The 17,616-nt window shown below is 39.1% G+C and overlaps 1 protein-coding gene across 7 annotated transcripts in view; it reads left to right on the top strand.

Moving 5' to 3' along the window:
• MITF (melanocyte inducing transcription factor) overlaps positions 1-17,616 on the top strand; it is an 85,845-nt gene that overhangs the window by 61,568 nt on the left and 6,661 nt on the right. The window contains exons 1-7 of one of the 7 annotated variants that reach the window (XM_032447260.2): positions 5,077-5,211; positions 6,264-6,491; positions 7,621-7,704; positions 9,022-9,117; positions 13,559-13,676; positions 16,448-16,522; positions 17,458-17,533. In XM_032447260.2, coding sequence (XP_032303151.1) covers positions 5,170-5,211; positions 6,264-6,491; positions 7,621-7,704; positions 9,022-9,117; positions 13,559-13,676; positions 16,448-16,522; positions 17,458-17,533 — 719 coding nt within the window. In that variant the 5' untranslated portion in view covers positions 5,077-5,169. Of the gene's footprint in view, positions 1-5,076; positions 5,212-6,263; positions 6,492-7,620; positions 7,705-9,021; positions 9,118-13,558; positions 13,677-16,447; positions 16,523-17,457; positions 17,534-17,616 lie in introns of those variants that run through there. The other 6 variants (XM_032447261.2, XM_015875346.3, XM_015875345.3 and 3 more) reach the window with 6 other exon arrangements.

Below are 17,616 nucleotides of genomic sequence, written 5' to 3'. Positions count from 1 at the left end.
AAGCTTCAGTAGGAAGGTTTTTCAGTTAATGGTGTAGGCCAGACACTGCATGTACTGTGCAGTGTTTGTTACCTTCAGTGTATGTTTTCAAATGTTGATCTTGATTAGCGATGCGCTCTGGATATCTGCTTTGTAAGTGACCTTGAGAGCACGCTGCCAGTCCCTGAAACTGTGTCAGCAATGAGTGGAGCTTCATCTAGATCATTTTTAGCTGTGTGCAACAAGTGGAGAACTCCTGATGCACAGTGTGTCTCCGGAGCAGGTTTTTCCTCTTGAATATAATAAACCAGGCGTTGTATCTGAGCTTACAAATAACTTCTATTCTAAAAAAAAAAGAAAAAAAGAAGAAGATACAAGTATGATTTTTCTTGTGGCTTCTGGCTATTAAATAACTTTTGATCTGGTGCCATCTCTACATCTCTCTCCCTATCTTGCATTCCTCTGCTGAATGTTGAAATTCTGTAAGTAAATACTTCAGTAGCCTGTGGGCAGTGTTCTGAACATCACTTCATTTTTATATGCTAGATTTGTGGATTTGTAAGACCTTTAAATCAAGCACATTCCTTGTTTAACCTCAAAGAGCTGAAGATAATGTTCTTCAAACTGGAAAGTTACCTTGGCTCAAATCTGCATCTCGCAGTCTATTAAATGGAGCAAGTTCTCACAAACTAATAAGATTGGCGTTGAGGGTGTGAAGTTTTTAGAAACCAATGTTTATTTTATATTTTTTTTTTGCTATCATATACTGTTTGAGCAAAATTACCTGTTTCAGCTTCAGTTTCACCTGCGTAGTGTCAGTGTTGCACAATACATATTAAGTCCATGCAAAGACTAAGTAGGTTTATAGGATTGAAATTTGTCCTGTTTACAGCTGATCAACCTTAGCAGAACAGGGCCTGTAGGGCAGTGCTTCTTCTCACCTGTTCAGAAAGTCTCCTCGGAGCAGTCTGGATTTTGAGGCTGATGTTCTTCCTTCCATATACCGTAAATGCATGCTGTCTCATCCACAGGTTTTATAATTCCATCCAGGATTTCTGAATTGCTTGTACATAGAAATGTTCATAGCTTTAAGTTATGTTCTAGTATGTCAAGACGCTGCTAAGGAGAAGGGTCACAATTCTGCATTTCTTCCCTTCCATAAGAAGTGCAGTAGAATTAAGCAGTTTAAAGACTTGCAGTGAACCAGAGACCTGGGATGTGTGCAGGTCTAGCAGGGGTTACTGGGGGCTGGAGTTGGGTACTGCAGTGCTGTGTAACTTGATAGTCTTGTTCAGGTTCTAAATATGTGATTGCAGGTCAAAGCTGACAGTGCGTTTGGCAACCTTAGGAGGAAGGTAAGGTTAGACAAACGTTTTAACCTCTCTGAAGTGACACTTTGAAGTCAATAGCAACTTATGTTAGTGGTCCGGATAAATTCTATGTTGGTCCTGCTGTTTGAAGGGTAGATGATATTGCTATGAAAGGCCAAAAGATAAACCAAGAACAGAGGTGGTTTCAGACCATCTGTACTGGCTTTGGGATGACTGAAGTGTCTAGTCCTGTCGTTCTGCTTCCTTGCAAGTTAATGTCCTACTGGTCTTGCAAGAGAGCTTATGGAGCAGCTTTGTGTCTATCCGTTTGTACAGGGGAGTCTTTCACACCCTAATGCAAGCAATCTAAAGGACTCCAGTGCAGGTGAGAGGGAGGAGGGCAGAAATGGATGTAGATTTGAAGTGCCTGAATCACGTGTTTGGGGTTTTTTTGTTGTTTGGGTTACCTTGGTAGTAATTCAGGCTTGTTTTTCAGATGCACTCTTGTGGCTGATACTGTGTTCCGTTAGTCATATTTACACTCCAAAGCACCTGGTGTATGTGAAATCTATTGGTGTCTGGCATTTGATGGAGTCAATGATTTGCCTGTCTTGAAGTGTAAAATAGTTTTTTGATTCGCTATTGGTAAAGTATATAAAATAAAAATATGTGGCACTTACATCTGGAACTAAGCAGCAGAAATGTTTGTTTCCTATCAGAAAACTGTTGCCATTCAAAGGATGAGGTTCTATCTGAAGACCACACTTACGAAATGGCAGCTAACATGTCACTAACCTGCAAATTACATCAATTCCCATTGTCTTAGGCTGATTGGTTAACCTCTCTTTAATTTCTTTAGATAATGTTGTCATGTGCTTCCATATCTAAAGCACAGTTTTTAAGTACTAATCCACAAAATACTTTGTTCTTTTCGTCTGCTTCCATGTCTTTCCCTTGGAGGAAAATGTCACATTACACAGAGGAATTTTTGGTGATGGGCAAAACAACTCCCAGTTCATTCTGGACAATGTGCCTTTTCATTTTTATAACTGTGCGTAAGAAGATGTCTATTGGATGCACATAGATTGCAATCATACTGCTGGATCTTAAATAGTCTTTTTGTACCTGCCTTGGGTTTTCATGTTCAGAGGGGTTTTTTGGATAATTTAAGTAGCCAGAGGGTTTTGTTAAGCACTAATTGATGCCATTTCTTTGCATTGACTACATCTTAAGATAAAATACTCTTTTTTTGCCTGTTGTTCCTCAGTAAGTAAAAGTTAATCATCAGGTTTCTTTTCTTCTTGGGCCTTCTGGTCTGCGTTCTCCTAGTCACTCTACCTGGGTTTTAGACTGAAAGAAAAGGGAGCAAATAATCTCTTAAAAAGATGGAGGGGAATGGTAAAACAGCAGCCAGAGAAGTTATTAAATAGATTTATCTCTCTGAATTCTCAGTAACCCTATAGGGGATAATGCATACTGCAATGCAATCAACTGTGTTTTGTTTATGTTTCAAGTGAGGTAGCTGTTACATCTTGGAGGAATGATAAGGTTTCCAAAAGTGAGAGGGCTGAACTTCTAATGTGAAGCTACTTTAGAACGCTGATGTCCTTAATGAGAAGGAAGTGAAGCTTCCTTCCTTCCTTTGAATACTTCATATGGGAAGATGTCTTTGAAGGTTGTCTTGCTGGTTGTTTGAATTTTGGAGCCAGGTAGTGTAAGAGTTCTTCCTGGTATTTCAGTGAAAACCCATAATTGATACCTTAATGAAGTAATTGAGGTTGTATGTGGTATTGAAGATTTCAGCAGATCAATCAGTGGCGGATATTGCTTGCAGAATCTGGGTTAGAAAACTTAAGGAGAAGTTAATTTAAGCACTAGAAGAAAACCCACTGGAATGGTTATGTATGTTTAAGATTAACTTACCAGCTACCCCAAATCAAGTTAAATGAGTATGCATGCTTTGACAGTAAAATGGAGTCATATTAATGCAAGAGGCACTGATTGTTCTTCTCCTGTTCTTCTCAGTCTTTTCCTCACATGAAATTATAGGCACCTGTTAGGACAGCTTAAGAAGCGTTTGCTGCTGTTGTTTTTTGTCATCTCCAAACGTGATGGGTCAAAGCAGTTTGAAAAAGTAACTTTAAAGGGCTGGCCCAGGATGTTGAGCTGGCTTTCGGATGCAGTGGGCCTTGCTGAAGCCTGTAGCTGTTACAAAACATGCCACTGGATGTGGTTTTAGCCTGTTTTTCTTTGTGTACCATTAATTGTTAAGCAACGCAGAATTTTAACCTTTTTTAAAAATCCCATGACATTTAGCTGTCTAAGCAACAAAAAGTTCTATTGAAGGGAGAAAACTGACCCAAAAGTATTTTATTTGTGATTATTAACTGAAAGTCCTAAGGCAATTTACTTGAAACAAATGGTCTTTTAATTAAAAAGAAGAAAAAAAAAAAAGAAAAAGTAAAGAAGTGGGGATGAGGGGATGAGGGGAAAAATTCTTCCTCTCACTTGGTTATCTGTCTCCTCTAAATCTCCGCTATGTTCCTGTGCCTTAGCCTGCCTCTACGTAAGTGAAGCATTAAGTGGTTTGGCTTGCTCCCACAGAAAGGTTCAGTGGTGTTTTTGATGAAGGATCTTCTTATGTGTGTGATGTCTGATGCTAATGGAGGAAAAGGACTGCAAATGCTGTCAGATGAGCAGGGCCCATTGTCAAAGCAATACATTGTAAGATAAGAGTTACAGAAATTAACTCATTTACTGGAACTTAATTTTTCATCTTCAGAGTAGATCAAGTGAAAAATAAATTTATCTGAGTAACATAACTCTTACTGGTGGTGAAAGGGAAATTGATTATGTAGCTGGGGACCAACAAAGCAAGTGCCGTGCTTATCATAGCAGACTTGTGTATTGTGTTGCATTGCGATTTAGTGCAACAAATCTGATTAAGCTCCCCAGAAATGCTATCTTGAGTATGCTTTGCTGTGCAGCAGACTTTAGGGAAATAACTTGAGCAGAGCAACTTCAGGCATGTATGCTTTAGCACAGCGTTTCTGTTGGGTATAGAGGATAAGAAAGGGCTGGAAGGTGCTGGGACTGGACTCGGTGACCTTCAGTGGTCCTTATGGGTCCCTTCCAACTTCGGATGTTATATGACTGTGGGCAGTAACAGGGCAGTGTGGATGAAGGTATATCCAGGTTGTGCCTTAGCCTGTTGTCAGCTGTTCCTAAACTGGGAAACCTCTTCCAGCTGTATGGTAAGCTGGAGTTAATGTGGAGGTTGAGGGAGGCTGAAGAAGTGGCCCAGCACCTTGAAATCCTCCTCCTGAGCTGCAGGTCCTCTGTGGAGCTGGGTGATGGGCAGCCGTGGCTCTAGGCTGAGAACAGGGCAGTGCAGCCCTGTAGCTTTGCCCAGTGTACCCCATGGCTGGTGGGTGTGTGGTTGGCTTGTGGGGTTTATTCGGTCGTTTCCTACTCTGTACTTAAAAACTTTTAACCTTAGCGCTAAAGAAAAATACCATTGTCTATTAGTATGACTGGAACGAAAGATGAATTGCGAGTTAGCCTTGAGCGAACTGTCAATCTGACTTTGATAGCCCATCACTTAAAAGGTCCTTTTATGTTTATGAAAAAGCATGACGTCAAAGCCAGGGGAAAAAATACCAATACTTAGGGCTAAACTTGCACGGCTCCAAGAAGAGCCCTTGTGAACTGTTTGTTTCTCTACATGCGTAGCTAATTACCGTAGGTTACTATAAGTCTGGGCAGTGGCATTCAAGTGCTTCTGGTTTGGGGCAGCTTTTTCCATGGTGCTTCCATGCATGAGTCTCTGACTGGAGTAGCATAAAGGAAAGGATACTGCAGTTACTTCTCTCACAACCGTATGAGTATTATGCTGGAAATGCTTGAGTATAATCATTATCAGGTGAGTTGTTATTTGCAGACTTACTTTAAAACCTGCTGCTAGGAAGGCTTAAATATACAGGAAATCCCTTTCCTCTGATGTCTAGTATGCTTTATTATAATTTCTTCCACAAAAATGAATGGGGACGTACATGGTCAGATGTAACGGCGAGAGAAGTTGCTTTAATAGAACTTTTCAAAACAAAAAACATTTCAGAGAACTATTATATCTCAGTTTCTCAACCTTTCAATACAGACATTAATGATGCAAGATACATGATAGTGTTTCCAAGATACAGTGAAATTTTTGCATGAAAAATAAAAGATCTTTCTTCTCTTGCTTACTTAAGGTGAACGAGAGTAGTTCAGTGTGATGGATATGTTTTCAAATATATATGAAATATTGCACTTTATTCAGCCTGTGACACTTCTTGTCTTGCACTGTATTTGTTTAATGTGCTGTTAAACAGAATGTCTTATTTGATTTGATTAGGCCACGTATCTGAGATATGACTAATCTGGAGGCAAAAAGGTGGCATATTCTTCTTTTTTCTAAATAATTCATTTGATATTTAAAAAAATGTAACGTAAACTAAAGAATGTAATTTGTTCTTTAGTACCAGTCTGGTAAGAGACGGGAACTGATCAAATTTGGTTTTAGTTGGTGGCTATCAATGAGTAAAACGAGTTCTGCTATGCTACTTATTTTTCCATATTTGTGTAAAAATAAAGCGTCACATATCTGAAGGTCTAAACAGGGGAGTGCCATTCTGGACTATCTGCGTAAACTGGAGAGGCCAAGCATGGATTTTAAGTGATAAATCTTGTTACGTAGAAGAGTAATGAGAACTTGTTGGTTTACCGTTAAGAAAGTTATTGAAACATTATCTCATAAACTCATTCTTCGCCACTGAATGTGAATTAGCAAAGTGCTGAGTTCCTCGGCACAGCGCAGGTTTGTACTTTGAGTCAAATGCTGCTGGGCTGGTGTGTGTCACAAACATATAGCCCAGCTTGGTTCTATATGCAATTATGCTGTAAAACAATAAAGCTCTCTTAACTCCTGTCATACAGGTGCAGACTCACCTTGAGAATCCAACCAAGTACCATATTCAGCAAGCCCAGCGGCAGCAGGTAAAGCAGTACCTCTCTACCACTCTAGCAAATAAACATGCCAACCAAGCCCTGAGCTTGCCATGTCCAAACCAGCCCGGTGATCATGTCATGCCCCCTGGAACTGGAAGCAGTGCACCCAACAGTCCAATGGCTATGCTCACCCTCAACTCCAACTGTGAGAAAGAGGTAATATGCTCTCATTGTGTATATTCTTCATTGAAATGAAATCTCATTCTGCCTTCTTTCTGTTTCAAACTGTGTTTGCTCATCGTTAAGTTATGTTTGGCTTATTTTCTGAACTGTGTCCCTTGAAAATGCAATTACTACTTCCCTGTCTCCCTAACGAATATATTTGTATACAACAATTGAGCACAAAAACTGTCTGTAACTTCCTCCTCTGTGAACTATTTTACCCAGTTTATGCTTATTAAAACTTCAGTCTTTTTCTTCTCACTTGCTCGATACACACAGTGAATAATTGACCTTTGGAAGAGTACAAAGCAGTTTTGTAAGCTGCAGCTTTCTGGAATAATGTTATTTATGGCTCATTCAGTATAAAGGGAACAAAGAGCATAACAAATAATAACTGAAAAAATCAGATATTTTTTTCTCTGTGTGAAATATTTTAAAAGATTTTAGAAATTCTTGTAGTAAAACCTGAACAAGTCTCTTGTGTGGCTGGAATACCAGATGATCTCAGCTAACATGTCAGATCAGATGTTACTAATTTGCTGTTTTGGTGCTCAATGCTGCTAATATGAGACTTCTCTAGCCTATGTACAGAAGTCATTTTCCATCTTAATCTTTGCTGGCGCAAACTTAGATGTGTGTTTTATGCACTCAGGTGTGGAAGGAAGATTACGTGAAAGATAACAGCAGTTACACGAATCATGTTAATAACTTTGCATCTTGACAAATCATAGAGAACTGTAGAGTTGCCCTTGTCCTCTGGCCTTTATGCCAGAGTTTTAATACAGATGCACTCTGCGCTAAAGGAAAGCATTATCCGGCTTAGAAAAACAGTGATTGCAAAATTGCTTTCACGCATACAAGAGAATGTACTTGTGCTCCATAGCTTCAAAAGAGGTGAAAATCCAAGTTCCATCTCAGTTGCACCCAAATACATATATATTTTTTCCTCAAGTTATTTACAGCTTTGCTTTACTGTGTCATCAGGCCCATGTGTGCATGACAACATTGAAATATGGTGCTCTTTTTGGGACTGAGGCTGTGCCATGAACTCAGATCCATGCTTTGCTTTTTTTCTTTTTTCTTTTTTTTTTTTTTCTTCTTTTTTTCCTTTTTATTTCTGCAGGGATTTTATAAATTTGAAGAGCAAAGCAGGGTCGAGAGTGAGTGCCCGGCTCTGAATACCCACTCACGAGCATCATGCATGCAGGTACTGGATGACACAGGACTTGGAGCACTGAAGACTTTATGATGAGAATATTTATTTGAAGTGATAATAAACACTAAACTTGCCCAGTAATGTTCTTAAGAAGTTGAATGTAAAACAACAAAAAACATTCTTAAATCATAAATCTGCTGAATCCTTACATATTAGCATCAACAACCTGAAAAAGCTTATCATTTTCTGTAACGTTAGTGCTACGACAGTATAACAGTATCAAGCATGCTTTAGGGTTTTGTTTCAGGAAGTCTTTCTAAATCAATTTTTCTGAAACTACATGTATGTGTTGCTGCCTTGATAGTTTGGAAGACCCCATTTCTGTGTAATATATGTGCTTATTTGGGGAGAAGACAGAAACATCTTTAATCCATCTGTGATAAGTTGTCTTTTTTACAAGACTTCAGACAGGGCTGTGCATATTGATTCTTTTCTTGCCCTCTCTTCTAGACAGTGTTATTTATTCTTGACCATGCCTTCTTAAGCTGATTTGAAAATCCCCTAAACTACTTTCAATTGTCAGTTTTGCTTGTTTTGTTTTTTACTGTTACTTAAGCTCCTTTGTCTGTAGTGAGAAAAAAGGAACAGGCAATCTGTAAGACAACTTATAGCATCTAAGTGGGTGCTTGGAGGACAGTGTTCCTCCAGACTGTGCAAGATCTTGCAGAAGAATCTTCCAGAAGATTGCTTGCACCACATAATCATTACTGAGCTGCTCTTGGATAGTGCTTCCTGGGAGGGTGTATTAGGTCAAATAGACTCTAGTGTTGAAGAAGGGCAGCCTTTCATCAGCCTGCCCTAGTTTTGTTTCATTCCCCATGAAGATACTGGGGGCTCAAGCATTGCTGTCTGTACACAGGTTTTTATCCCACACTTTGGCTGAGACTCAAGGTGAGCTGGCAGAGCTGGAGCCCTGCGTTTGGTGACAGGAAAGTGTTGGGACTTGTGCAAAATCAGGGAAGAGTGTTTCCCGTTCCCTGTGACTCATATGGGCATCAATATTCTGTGCTTTTCCTGCTAGGAGCAGCTTGTATAATAATCTAGTGACTGCTGATTGGAGACTTGGGTTAGATCACTAAGCCTCAAGCTTTGTCATGGTCTGGCTCCCTGGCTAGTTAGTGGGATTGGATTTGGAGTATAGCAGAGTTGGGAGAAACCTCCTCTGCTTTGGCCCAAACTGCAGAGAACCAGCATGTTGCTGAAGTGCTTTGTTAGACCTTTGTATCTTGTTGTTTAATGATTTTGTAAGTTTTATTGTTTTTTTTTATATAACTTTTATTATTTTCTTGTTCCCTTTTACTGCTGCAGATGGATGATGTGATTGATGACATAATTAGTCTGGAATCGAGTTACAATGAAGAAATCCTTGGCTTGATGGACCCAGCCTTGCAAATGGCAAATACGGTACAATGGTCCTTTCCTTTTGCTTTCCCTCTTAAGCCTAGTCGCTGCTTCTGAAGAGGATGCAAAACTAGCGTAACTATTTTCCTCTGAGCAATTAAGTAGTAGTTATCGTGCTGTCCTGTGGAGGTGTAATGAGGTTTTCTTTGAGAACCTTAACATATACAGTTGCAATGAAAAGTATGAGTTTAAAAATGCAGGCTGGAGTCGGGAAGAAGAAATACAAAGGACAGTTTTGTTTTTCTTATTTTAAATTCAAGTTAGTTAGTGAGAAGATTGTAGTAGTGTAGTGAATTGAACTGAAAAAAGCATATAACCCACTGATGTTAATGGATGTGTTAATCAAACATCAAAGTTGACTTCAGAAAGCCTAGAAGGAACCTCTGGTGCCCCTGGTTTCCTTACCTTGCTATGTGAGTGTAAGTAATTGAATGCTACACTTAAGCATGTTTTACCATCCTTGTCCAAATCTGTTGTCATGCAACTGTGAAGCTTCAAGATCATATCCTTTGCACAGCCTGATCCCAAGTGGAGAGAAGACCCTAGTAAGATGACAACAAAAATGATACGAAATTCAAACAGAAAGAGAACAAATGAACAACAAAAAAGGGGGGGAAAAATCCTTGTCCAAACAAACCAAAGGTGGAGGAATGAAGCTTAAAAATTGAACAGGGGAGGAAAGGGTGTTGGAATCCTGGGACAAAAGGCAAGAGTGCTGAAATGTGCAGGTTGGTGAGCAGGGGAGGGTGGTATGCAACCTCCAAGTTGCCATTTCTGTTTGCTGTTTCACATTGCTGAGAGCATTAACATAATCGTACTTCTGGCATAATCTTATTTTGATCTTTTGTGGAGGGTAGCTCTAGTAAATTTTTTGCCTTCGGCTTAAGTGCTGTTAGATCTGGCTGAGTAGATGTCTGCCAGTGCTGGCGTCTGGTTCTTTTTTTATCTAGTGCCAAAATTTACAGCTTACCACATAGCATCAATTTAGCAGCACAGGTTTACGTTTACTGAATGTACTTGTCTGATGTCATGTAGCCTAGTGCCATGCTCCCACAGATTCCCACAGCCCACTTGGAGGCATGGTGCATACCGCAGGAAGTGGCCTACCAGACTCCCTTATTAAACAGTGCCCTTTGAGTAGACTGAGAAATAACTGCTGTGTCCTACCAGAGAGAAGAACTTCCATTTAAGATGACTTCAAAAGAGCATAAGTCCAGGCATTTCAGAGGAAAACTTAAAAACCCATGAGAAGGAAAAGTTTTCAAGACTTGTTATTTTCTGTAAGGGTTGTTTGAGTTCGTCTGCAGTCCTTTCTTTGAAGTTCCACTGGATTGGAACCCATTACATGAGAAGAGACTCGGACTTGTTTGTGCTTCTCTTCCTTTCTCATTTTACAGGGACTTCAGTAGTGTTTCTTTCCTTCCAGAATAACACCTAACAGCATTCAGTGCCCATGTAGTCACTATTTTGGATAGTCCTATGTCTTTCCTTCATGTTGCATGACAGCAAACATTATAAAGTTTTCCTGATCCATGTTTGCTTTGTGTTTTTACCAGTGTACGTGCAAGTTTGCTATCAGATTGTTTCTCTCTTCTGGTGTTCTGTTGCCAACCTTTTCATTCTTAGAAGAGGTGCCAGTCCATTTAAAAGAAGTTCAAGTGACTTTTAAACTTGAACTGCTCGAGTTGTTTGAATTAGCTAGGAAGCAACATTATGCTTTCCACTTTAATTAGTCTTTCAGAAATTGTTAATGTGATGTGGATGTAAAGAAGGGATATGTAATAGCAGAACTAAGTATACTAATACTCTTAAAGTGCTGGATTAAAAATAAAAGAAAAGCATATTTCAGTCCTGAATTAACCTGGTACCAATCCTGAAAGTGATGGAAATGGAGCCATGTTTCTGAAAATAGGTTTGGGGAAAAAATAAACCTGATGCAACACATGCTTTTCTTTTGGAATAGGCTCTTAAAACACAATGTTTTACTAATGAGGAATAAATGTCTGTAGACTGAGCTAAGCAGAGGTAGAAAAAAAGTCAAGAGAGGAAATGGTCTAAAGAGATGCAACCTATAAATAGCTGTGCTGAGACTGCAACAAAGGCTGCTATTGTTCTGTAACCAACAAAGAATGAAAGGACTGGTTTGTTACATTTGGTAACAGTACTTAATTGATAAGCAAAATCAGGGGTTTACATGTAGAACAAGCTGAGGGACATTTCCAAGTACCTCTTAATTGAAAAGGGCTCATTGCAATAAATGCCTATGGATGTATTTGTAAACTTTAGTACTGGGTCACAGGTTAACCAGCTTTGCTTCTGTGGTGTACGGTGTCACAGAATGGTCACTGGTTTTGCTGAGGGGTTTTTCTACTTAGCAATTCAATTACTAACTCACATCTAGGTACTGTGTAAAATACTTGCGTATGTTGAGTTGAAATGGCAGCTCGTTCATCCAGCCGATAACTTCTGGCAGAAAACTTTGCAAGTGCATGCTGCTCCACTTCTAAAGGAGACTTCCCTGTGGAAGCTAAACCTCACAAGTAGCAAACAGTTGTGTTTCAAGAACTGTCACTGAACACGTGCTTATAGATAAATAAGGGAGCAACACACTGCATCCTGGCTAACAGAATCCTTCCAGTGAGTAACCTGCAGAATCTTACATAATAATCTCACACAGTGTTAACAACTATGGTGCTTGTATGGTGTGAAATCACAAACCTCTTGTAGCAAGCAGGGGTCCATCTTGCATCAAGTCAAGCAGCATGGTGACCTTGATTGTTCTCCGTGTTTCATTATAACCTGATCTCTTTACCCATGGTTTCAGATGCTAATTTCCATTTTTTTTCAGAGGAATTTTTTGCCTTCTGCAAGATAAGTTGTAAGTTATAAGTTCTGGGCTTATAAACAAGTCCTTTGTGCTCTCACCGTACTTAAGAGCACGAATAGAAAAAATACATCCAAGTCAGAAGGCTGTATGACGCTGTTGCTGCTCCTCTATCATGGCTGTATTGAGGGAACATAAGATATCAGGGTGAGCCTTGTAGAGCAGCAAGCAAGATGACAGTTGCAGTGGCATTAATGCAGGTGTGCCACAACTAGGAAGGACCATTATGAAGGACAGCTGGGCATTAGATTTATTTGATGTGCTTTTAATACACAATTCTGTATTGAATTCAGAAGCTAAGGGGGAGCTCGTAGATTTGTGGCTCAAGATCTTGGTGAGAATTCAGGTACATTTTTCCTCTGTTACCTTAAGAGTCAGTCAGAGGACATAATTTTTGCTGTTGGCCACTGTCTGCTCAGGATTTGTCTCAGCAAATCTCAGCATACCTTCTAGGTGATGGTACCTTAATGAATTCATATCAGCTTTGTTTCTTATGGTAGCTCTAGATGGCAGATAAATTTTCTTACGTCTCGGTCTGTCAAGGACAGTCAGTAGGAGTTTAATAGTCTATGCTGTGACTCACTCCATTGTATTCCGCAGCGTTATTTACACGGGTGTAAAGTTAATAGTCTAATCTGTGCAGGATCAGTGTCTCAGAGGGACTGGTTTTCTTTGCAGCAAAGATAGGTGTTGCCACTCAGATAAGATATGAAAATGTTTTACACCTGTCTTTTCAAAAGCTAGTTTGAAAACAAAGAGTAGACGGGTAAAATGATCAGCTCAGGAGAAATATAAATTTCTTTAGGTTTATTTGAATGGAAAGGGGCAGTTCTGATCAGTGTTATTGGAACGATTTCTTAGTATTTCTTCATAAATATCTTTGTTCAAACATTCCCAAATATGAATTACAAAAGCAACGAGTAAGTGAAGAAACAAAGTCAGAATCATCTTCTTCCAACCGGTGCTTATTTTATTTGATCAAGGTGAAAAGCAAATTGACTTGAAACCTACAAAATGTTTTCAGTGCAAGGAGCTTCCAAGTCTCATGAAGAATGTGATTGATGAGTAGTGGTTTCTGTCAAGCAGGTAACGTGCATCGACTTGGTTGTACTGGAAAAAAGGAGGCATCCTCTGAGAGCTTTCTGTAGGCTCTTTCAGACTTTTTTGCATAAGAGAAGTGATGAGGGTGGAGTACACTGAAAGATAAGAGGGAAAAATACCACATTACTGTCAGCCAGAGTTACCTCTTCTTTCTTAAGACTTTTTGTAACTTCAGTTGAGCTGTGCTTCCTTTAAAGAAAAGAAAAAAGAAAGAAAGAAAAGGAAAAAAAAAGAGTAATATCTGCACATTCTTCAAAAGAGAGAACATAACTTTCCCAGTGTAGGTGGTTTATTCCTCATGCCCGTGCATTATGCAAAACTATTGCTGGCCTTATTACAAACTCTGTTTGTGTGTGGAAAAGTGCACAGATTTCTTAGCAGAGGTTAACTCATTTCTTCTGTGGGAAGCTTTTTATGAGGGCAAACTAAATAATCATTTTCCTTGTTTATCTTTTCCAGTTGCCAGTGTCTGGGAATTTGATTGACCTTTATGGCAACCAAAGCATGCCTCCTCCAGGACTTAACATCAGCAACTCCTGTCCAGCTAATCTTCCTAATATAAAAAGGGAGCTCACAGGTAAATACATCTCAAATATCACCTTAGAGGTATGGTGTAATTGTTTTGAATTCAAGTGATCTTGGACATAATTTCTGTTACAATAAAGAAAATATGGACAAAAAGCTCTGTTTTCCTTTGCAGCCAGTTCTTTAGCAGCAGATGTATTACTTGGTGATACAGCTTGTGTTAGGTGTGGGTTCACTGTGACAAATTAAGACGATGCCCTTAATTATTGCAGTCAGATCTGCTCGTTTGAAATGTGTCTTAGGAAACTTGCATGTAACTCTTGCAGTGCTGTCTTCTAGTTTGAACTTATTTCTGTGATCAGTGTTAAACTTTAACAAGTTGACACCTGGAGTCTCTCTGGGATTCATGCTGAGGAATGCTTCATGGTGAGGGTTTCTTCTAGTAGGGGACAGCAATGTACAAATAACTTGTAATGTGGAATTTGGGTGTCAGCATCCTACGCCATGTGAAATGTGACGCTAGAAAGTATTTTGAATTGAGGTGAAAATGAAATGTCCTCTGAAGTTCTTGTCACATCATTTCTTCAAGTAGCAAAGTTGATCTCATCTGAATAAGCTGCAGGAGCTAAGGGGAGGAAATGGGGACATTACTAACTTAGTTTAAAGGATTAGAAGGGAAGCTCTGAGTTCTCAAGCCTAATTTATTTTTGCTGTTTTGTTTTGCCTGTAGATAAAAGGATGTAACCACATGTAGGATATGATATACAAAGCAAACATGTCTGCAAAAGATAAATGGAGATATGTTGTAGAACCAGTGACAAAGTCACTGTAATATCCACAAGTGTTTGTTCTTAAGCCCAGCTGAGAGTCGTGCTATATGCTGACCTGGTAGAGGCATAGTTTTCTTGTCTATCTTTCAGTTGTGAAAACTCACAGGCTGACTCAGTTGCAGAGCAGGTTCTGGTCAGGAATTAGTTTAAGTAGAGCAATTCTAATAGCTCAGGAGTCAGCTTCTCAGGAGGAAATGCCACATTTCTGAGCTGGTGGATATTTGTGTTTATATAACAGCACAGAATTTGAGTTCAGTGCCAAAGGAAGATGCAGTAACTGCACAGTGACTTGTGGAAGTTAGAAAAACTTGGTCACCATATTAGACTATGATGACATCTGCTCAAGGTCCTAAGTTACGCGCGGCTTAATTGCTCCAGTTATATAAAGCTACAGGTGACTGTAGACTGAGCTAAATGCCCAGCTTACCAGATATCTAGACTGGTGGATTCACTACAGATGATTGTGTGAGACTTTGGGTGAAGAAGGCAGAAAAAGATGAGATTAATGGGAGAAATGGTTTCATGGAAGTCCTTAATTAGTCAAAATAACATACAATGTCAGTGTTCAGCCTTTACCTGTAGACAGAAATGGTTTAGGTGAATGCTTTTTCTTTTCAAAACACATGGTAGGAGATTACATTTAACTTACAAGGAGTTTAGTAATTAAACTCAAACTTAACAGCAGCTGCTTTGACATAATTGATAGTGTTTTCTGACAACTAGTGACTTTTAATACCCATATGGTATTGCAGACAGAAGTCTAGGTAAGAATGATTTCTTCTTTATGTACCACAGAAATTTTCTAAAGAGACTGTAGTTTAATCTGTACACATACAAGTGTCGAATAGTTTTTGGTTCTCCATTTCTTGATAACGCTGTTGGAACTAAATTGGAGCTAGCTTGTAAAGTTTAAATCTAACATTTGTCAAAAACCTTTCTTCATCCTACTGTGTAAACATCAAAATGATAAAAAAAAAAATCAATTATTTTATCCCAGCATCTGATGCTGATGATTGTTGTAAGTTGTCAGCTGTAGTTATTGAAGCATTTAATGGGAATCCTGCTCAGCCTCAAGTGCAGTTTCAATCAGGGTTGTCCTTTCAAACCTCACATCTGGTTTCATAGAGGAATGTCAGATTAAGCCCAGATTTCTTTAAGAAATGCCATGATCTTTCAAGCTTTTTTGGGATTCTTTGGGAGTGTTTCATTGAGAAGCGTATGTCTTGTTATAGTGCATGTAATGCTGGAGTAGCCAATATTCAGTACTCCAGGGGAAGTGCCACTAGTTTTTGTGGATTGAATGAGACTTAATTCATGTTCCATTAAAAAGAAAATAATACAGGAAAGGATCTTACTTGAGTGAAGGCTCAAGGATTTCACCTCGCCTTTTTCGAAAGTTTAAAATGAATTAGAATAAATGTTAAAGTAGCTGAAATTGTAGGAGAAATGTAGAATCAAATGAGAACTGAAAATGCAGCATTTTTAGTAGGTCACTTAAGTTATACCTTCTGTGTTGTGGTGATGTGCATACATTGCCATGAAATGGCATAGTCTTAATTCCCATGAGAAGAGCTTCTGACTCCTGGCTGCTTCACATCCTGTGCTGGGAGCAATGCAATAAGCATGTTGTTCCTCTAGTTCAGCTTGTGCGGTATGTAAGCATGTTGTCTGCATGTGTACGTAGGACAAGGTATGTTGGATTTCAGCAACACGTTGTCCTCAAATACCCTGCTGAATCAGGGCCTCCGTGGGAAATGTTCTCATCATGTAAGTCAGCATAGGAAGTGTGGGAACAGAAGCTCTGCAGGTTAAGCTGAATACCAGCACTGTGTTTTAGCAAGTACAGCTTGTGTTACAGGCCCTGTTCACTTCTTGGGGAGAGTGTAATGATTTATTTGACAATTATCAATCAGTCTGCCTTCTCTAATGTTTCACAAACTGAAGTGTTGTGTTTGAATTGCTTTAATTCTAATTACTTCATTCACATGCACAGCATGTATTTTTCCTACAGAGTCAGAAGCGAGAGCACTGGCTAAGGAGAGGCAAAAGAAAGACAATCACAACTTGAGTAAGTTCGATTCTTCACTTTTAACAGTAATTTTAGTCCTTATTTCAGGCTTTTATAAGTATTGAAATGCTAGGTTTATATATCCCAATGATGCGCTCCGTGAAGTTTGTAATAGTAGTTCATTATGTTATTCCCATGGGTGAAATATCTCTAATCCTCTTCAACAGTGTGCTTAAAACTACTATTCAACTTCTACTTTTTGGGGGGGGGGGGGGGGGAAATAGTTTAATAAGTGGTATAATCCTAAGTAGGATTCTGTTTATTAGGACTTTGTCAAAGTATGTTCTCAAAGGTGCTGCTGTCAGCAGAGACGCCAAGGGCAACATCTAATCCAATTGCTCTTAACAAATTTATCTTGCACAGTTTGGCTTAAAAACAAACAAAACAAAATCTAAGATTTAAGATAAATGGTCAGTTTATAGCGTTAAACATCAGTGGATGTCCTCAGTGTGACGTGCATGTACTAAAAGAGTACATATTACAGGGTCTCTGTTCATTGCAGGATTGTTGGCCTTCAGAGGCCCCTTCCAACAATAAGGATTCTGATTCTATATAAGCAAGTCTGTATTTTGTGTTCCTTTTCCTGTTTTGGGATATACTTGAGCATGTAAACTCCTGTCTCTGGATTTTGTTACACTTTTCCCTTGGAAAACATGTACTTCTCATTCTTCTTGGAGTCCTATGCTAGCAACCATCGTATTTTCAGAGTCCCATTTTAGACATGCCACTTCAACAGCCCCATGCTTTTAAAGTACAGATAGAACTTTTGCTTCAGCGTGTCCACTTGTAGGAGAGCAAAATACATTACTATGCCACTGAATTTTAAGCTTCAGGCAACAATTTCAAAGGAGTTTAAAGAACTCTTTAATGAGAAGCTTTATACTTTGTCATTAAGCGAATATTACTTGTAACATTTGTGCTTTTTTTTCCTAAAGTTGAACGAAGAAGAAGATTTAATATTAATGATCGTATAAAAGAACTGGGCACCTTGATACCCAAGTCAAATGACCCGTAAGTATGATGTGCCCCAGGGGTCTGTGGGAGGGAAGTGTTGAAAGAAAAAAGAAATCTTAGGGGATAGAGAAAAAGCTTTC

This window comes from Coturnix japonica, chromosome 15 (genome assembly GCF_054131305.1).
Source record: "Coturnix japonica strain WE chromosome 15, WE-NBRP24, whole genome shotgun sequence".
Classification (NCBI taxonomy): Eukaryota; Metazoa; Chordata; class Aves; order Galliformes; family Phasianidae; genus Coturnix; species Coturnix japonica.
This window is presented reverse-complemented; position numbering and strand designations above follow the sequence as displayed.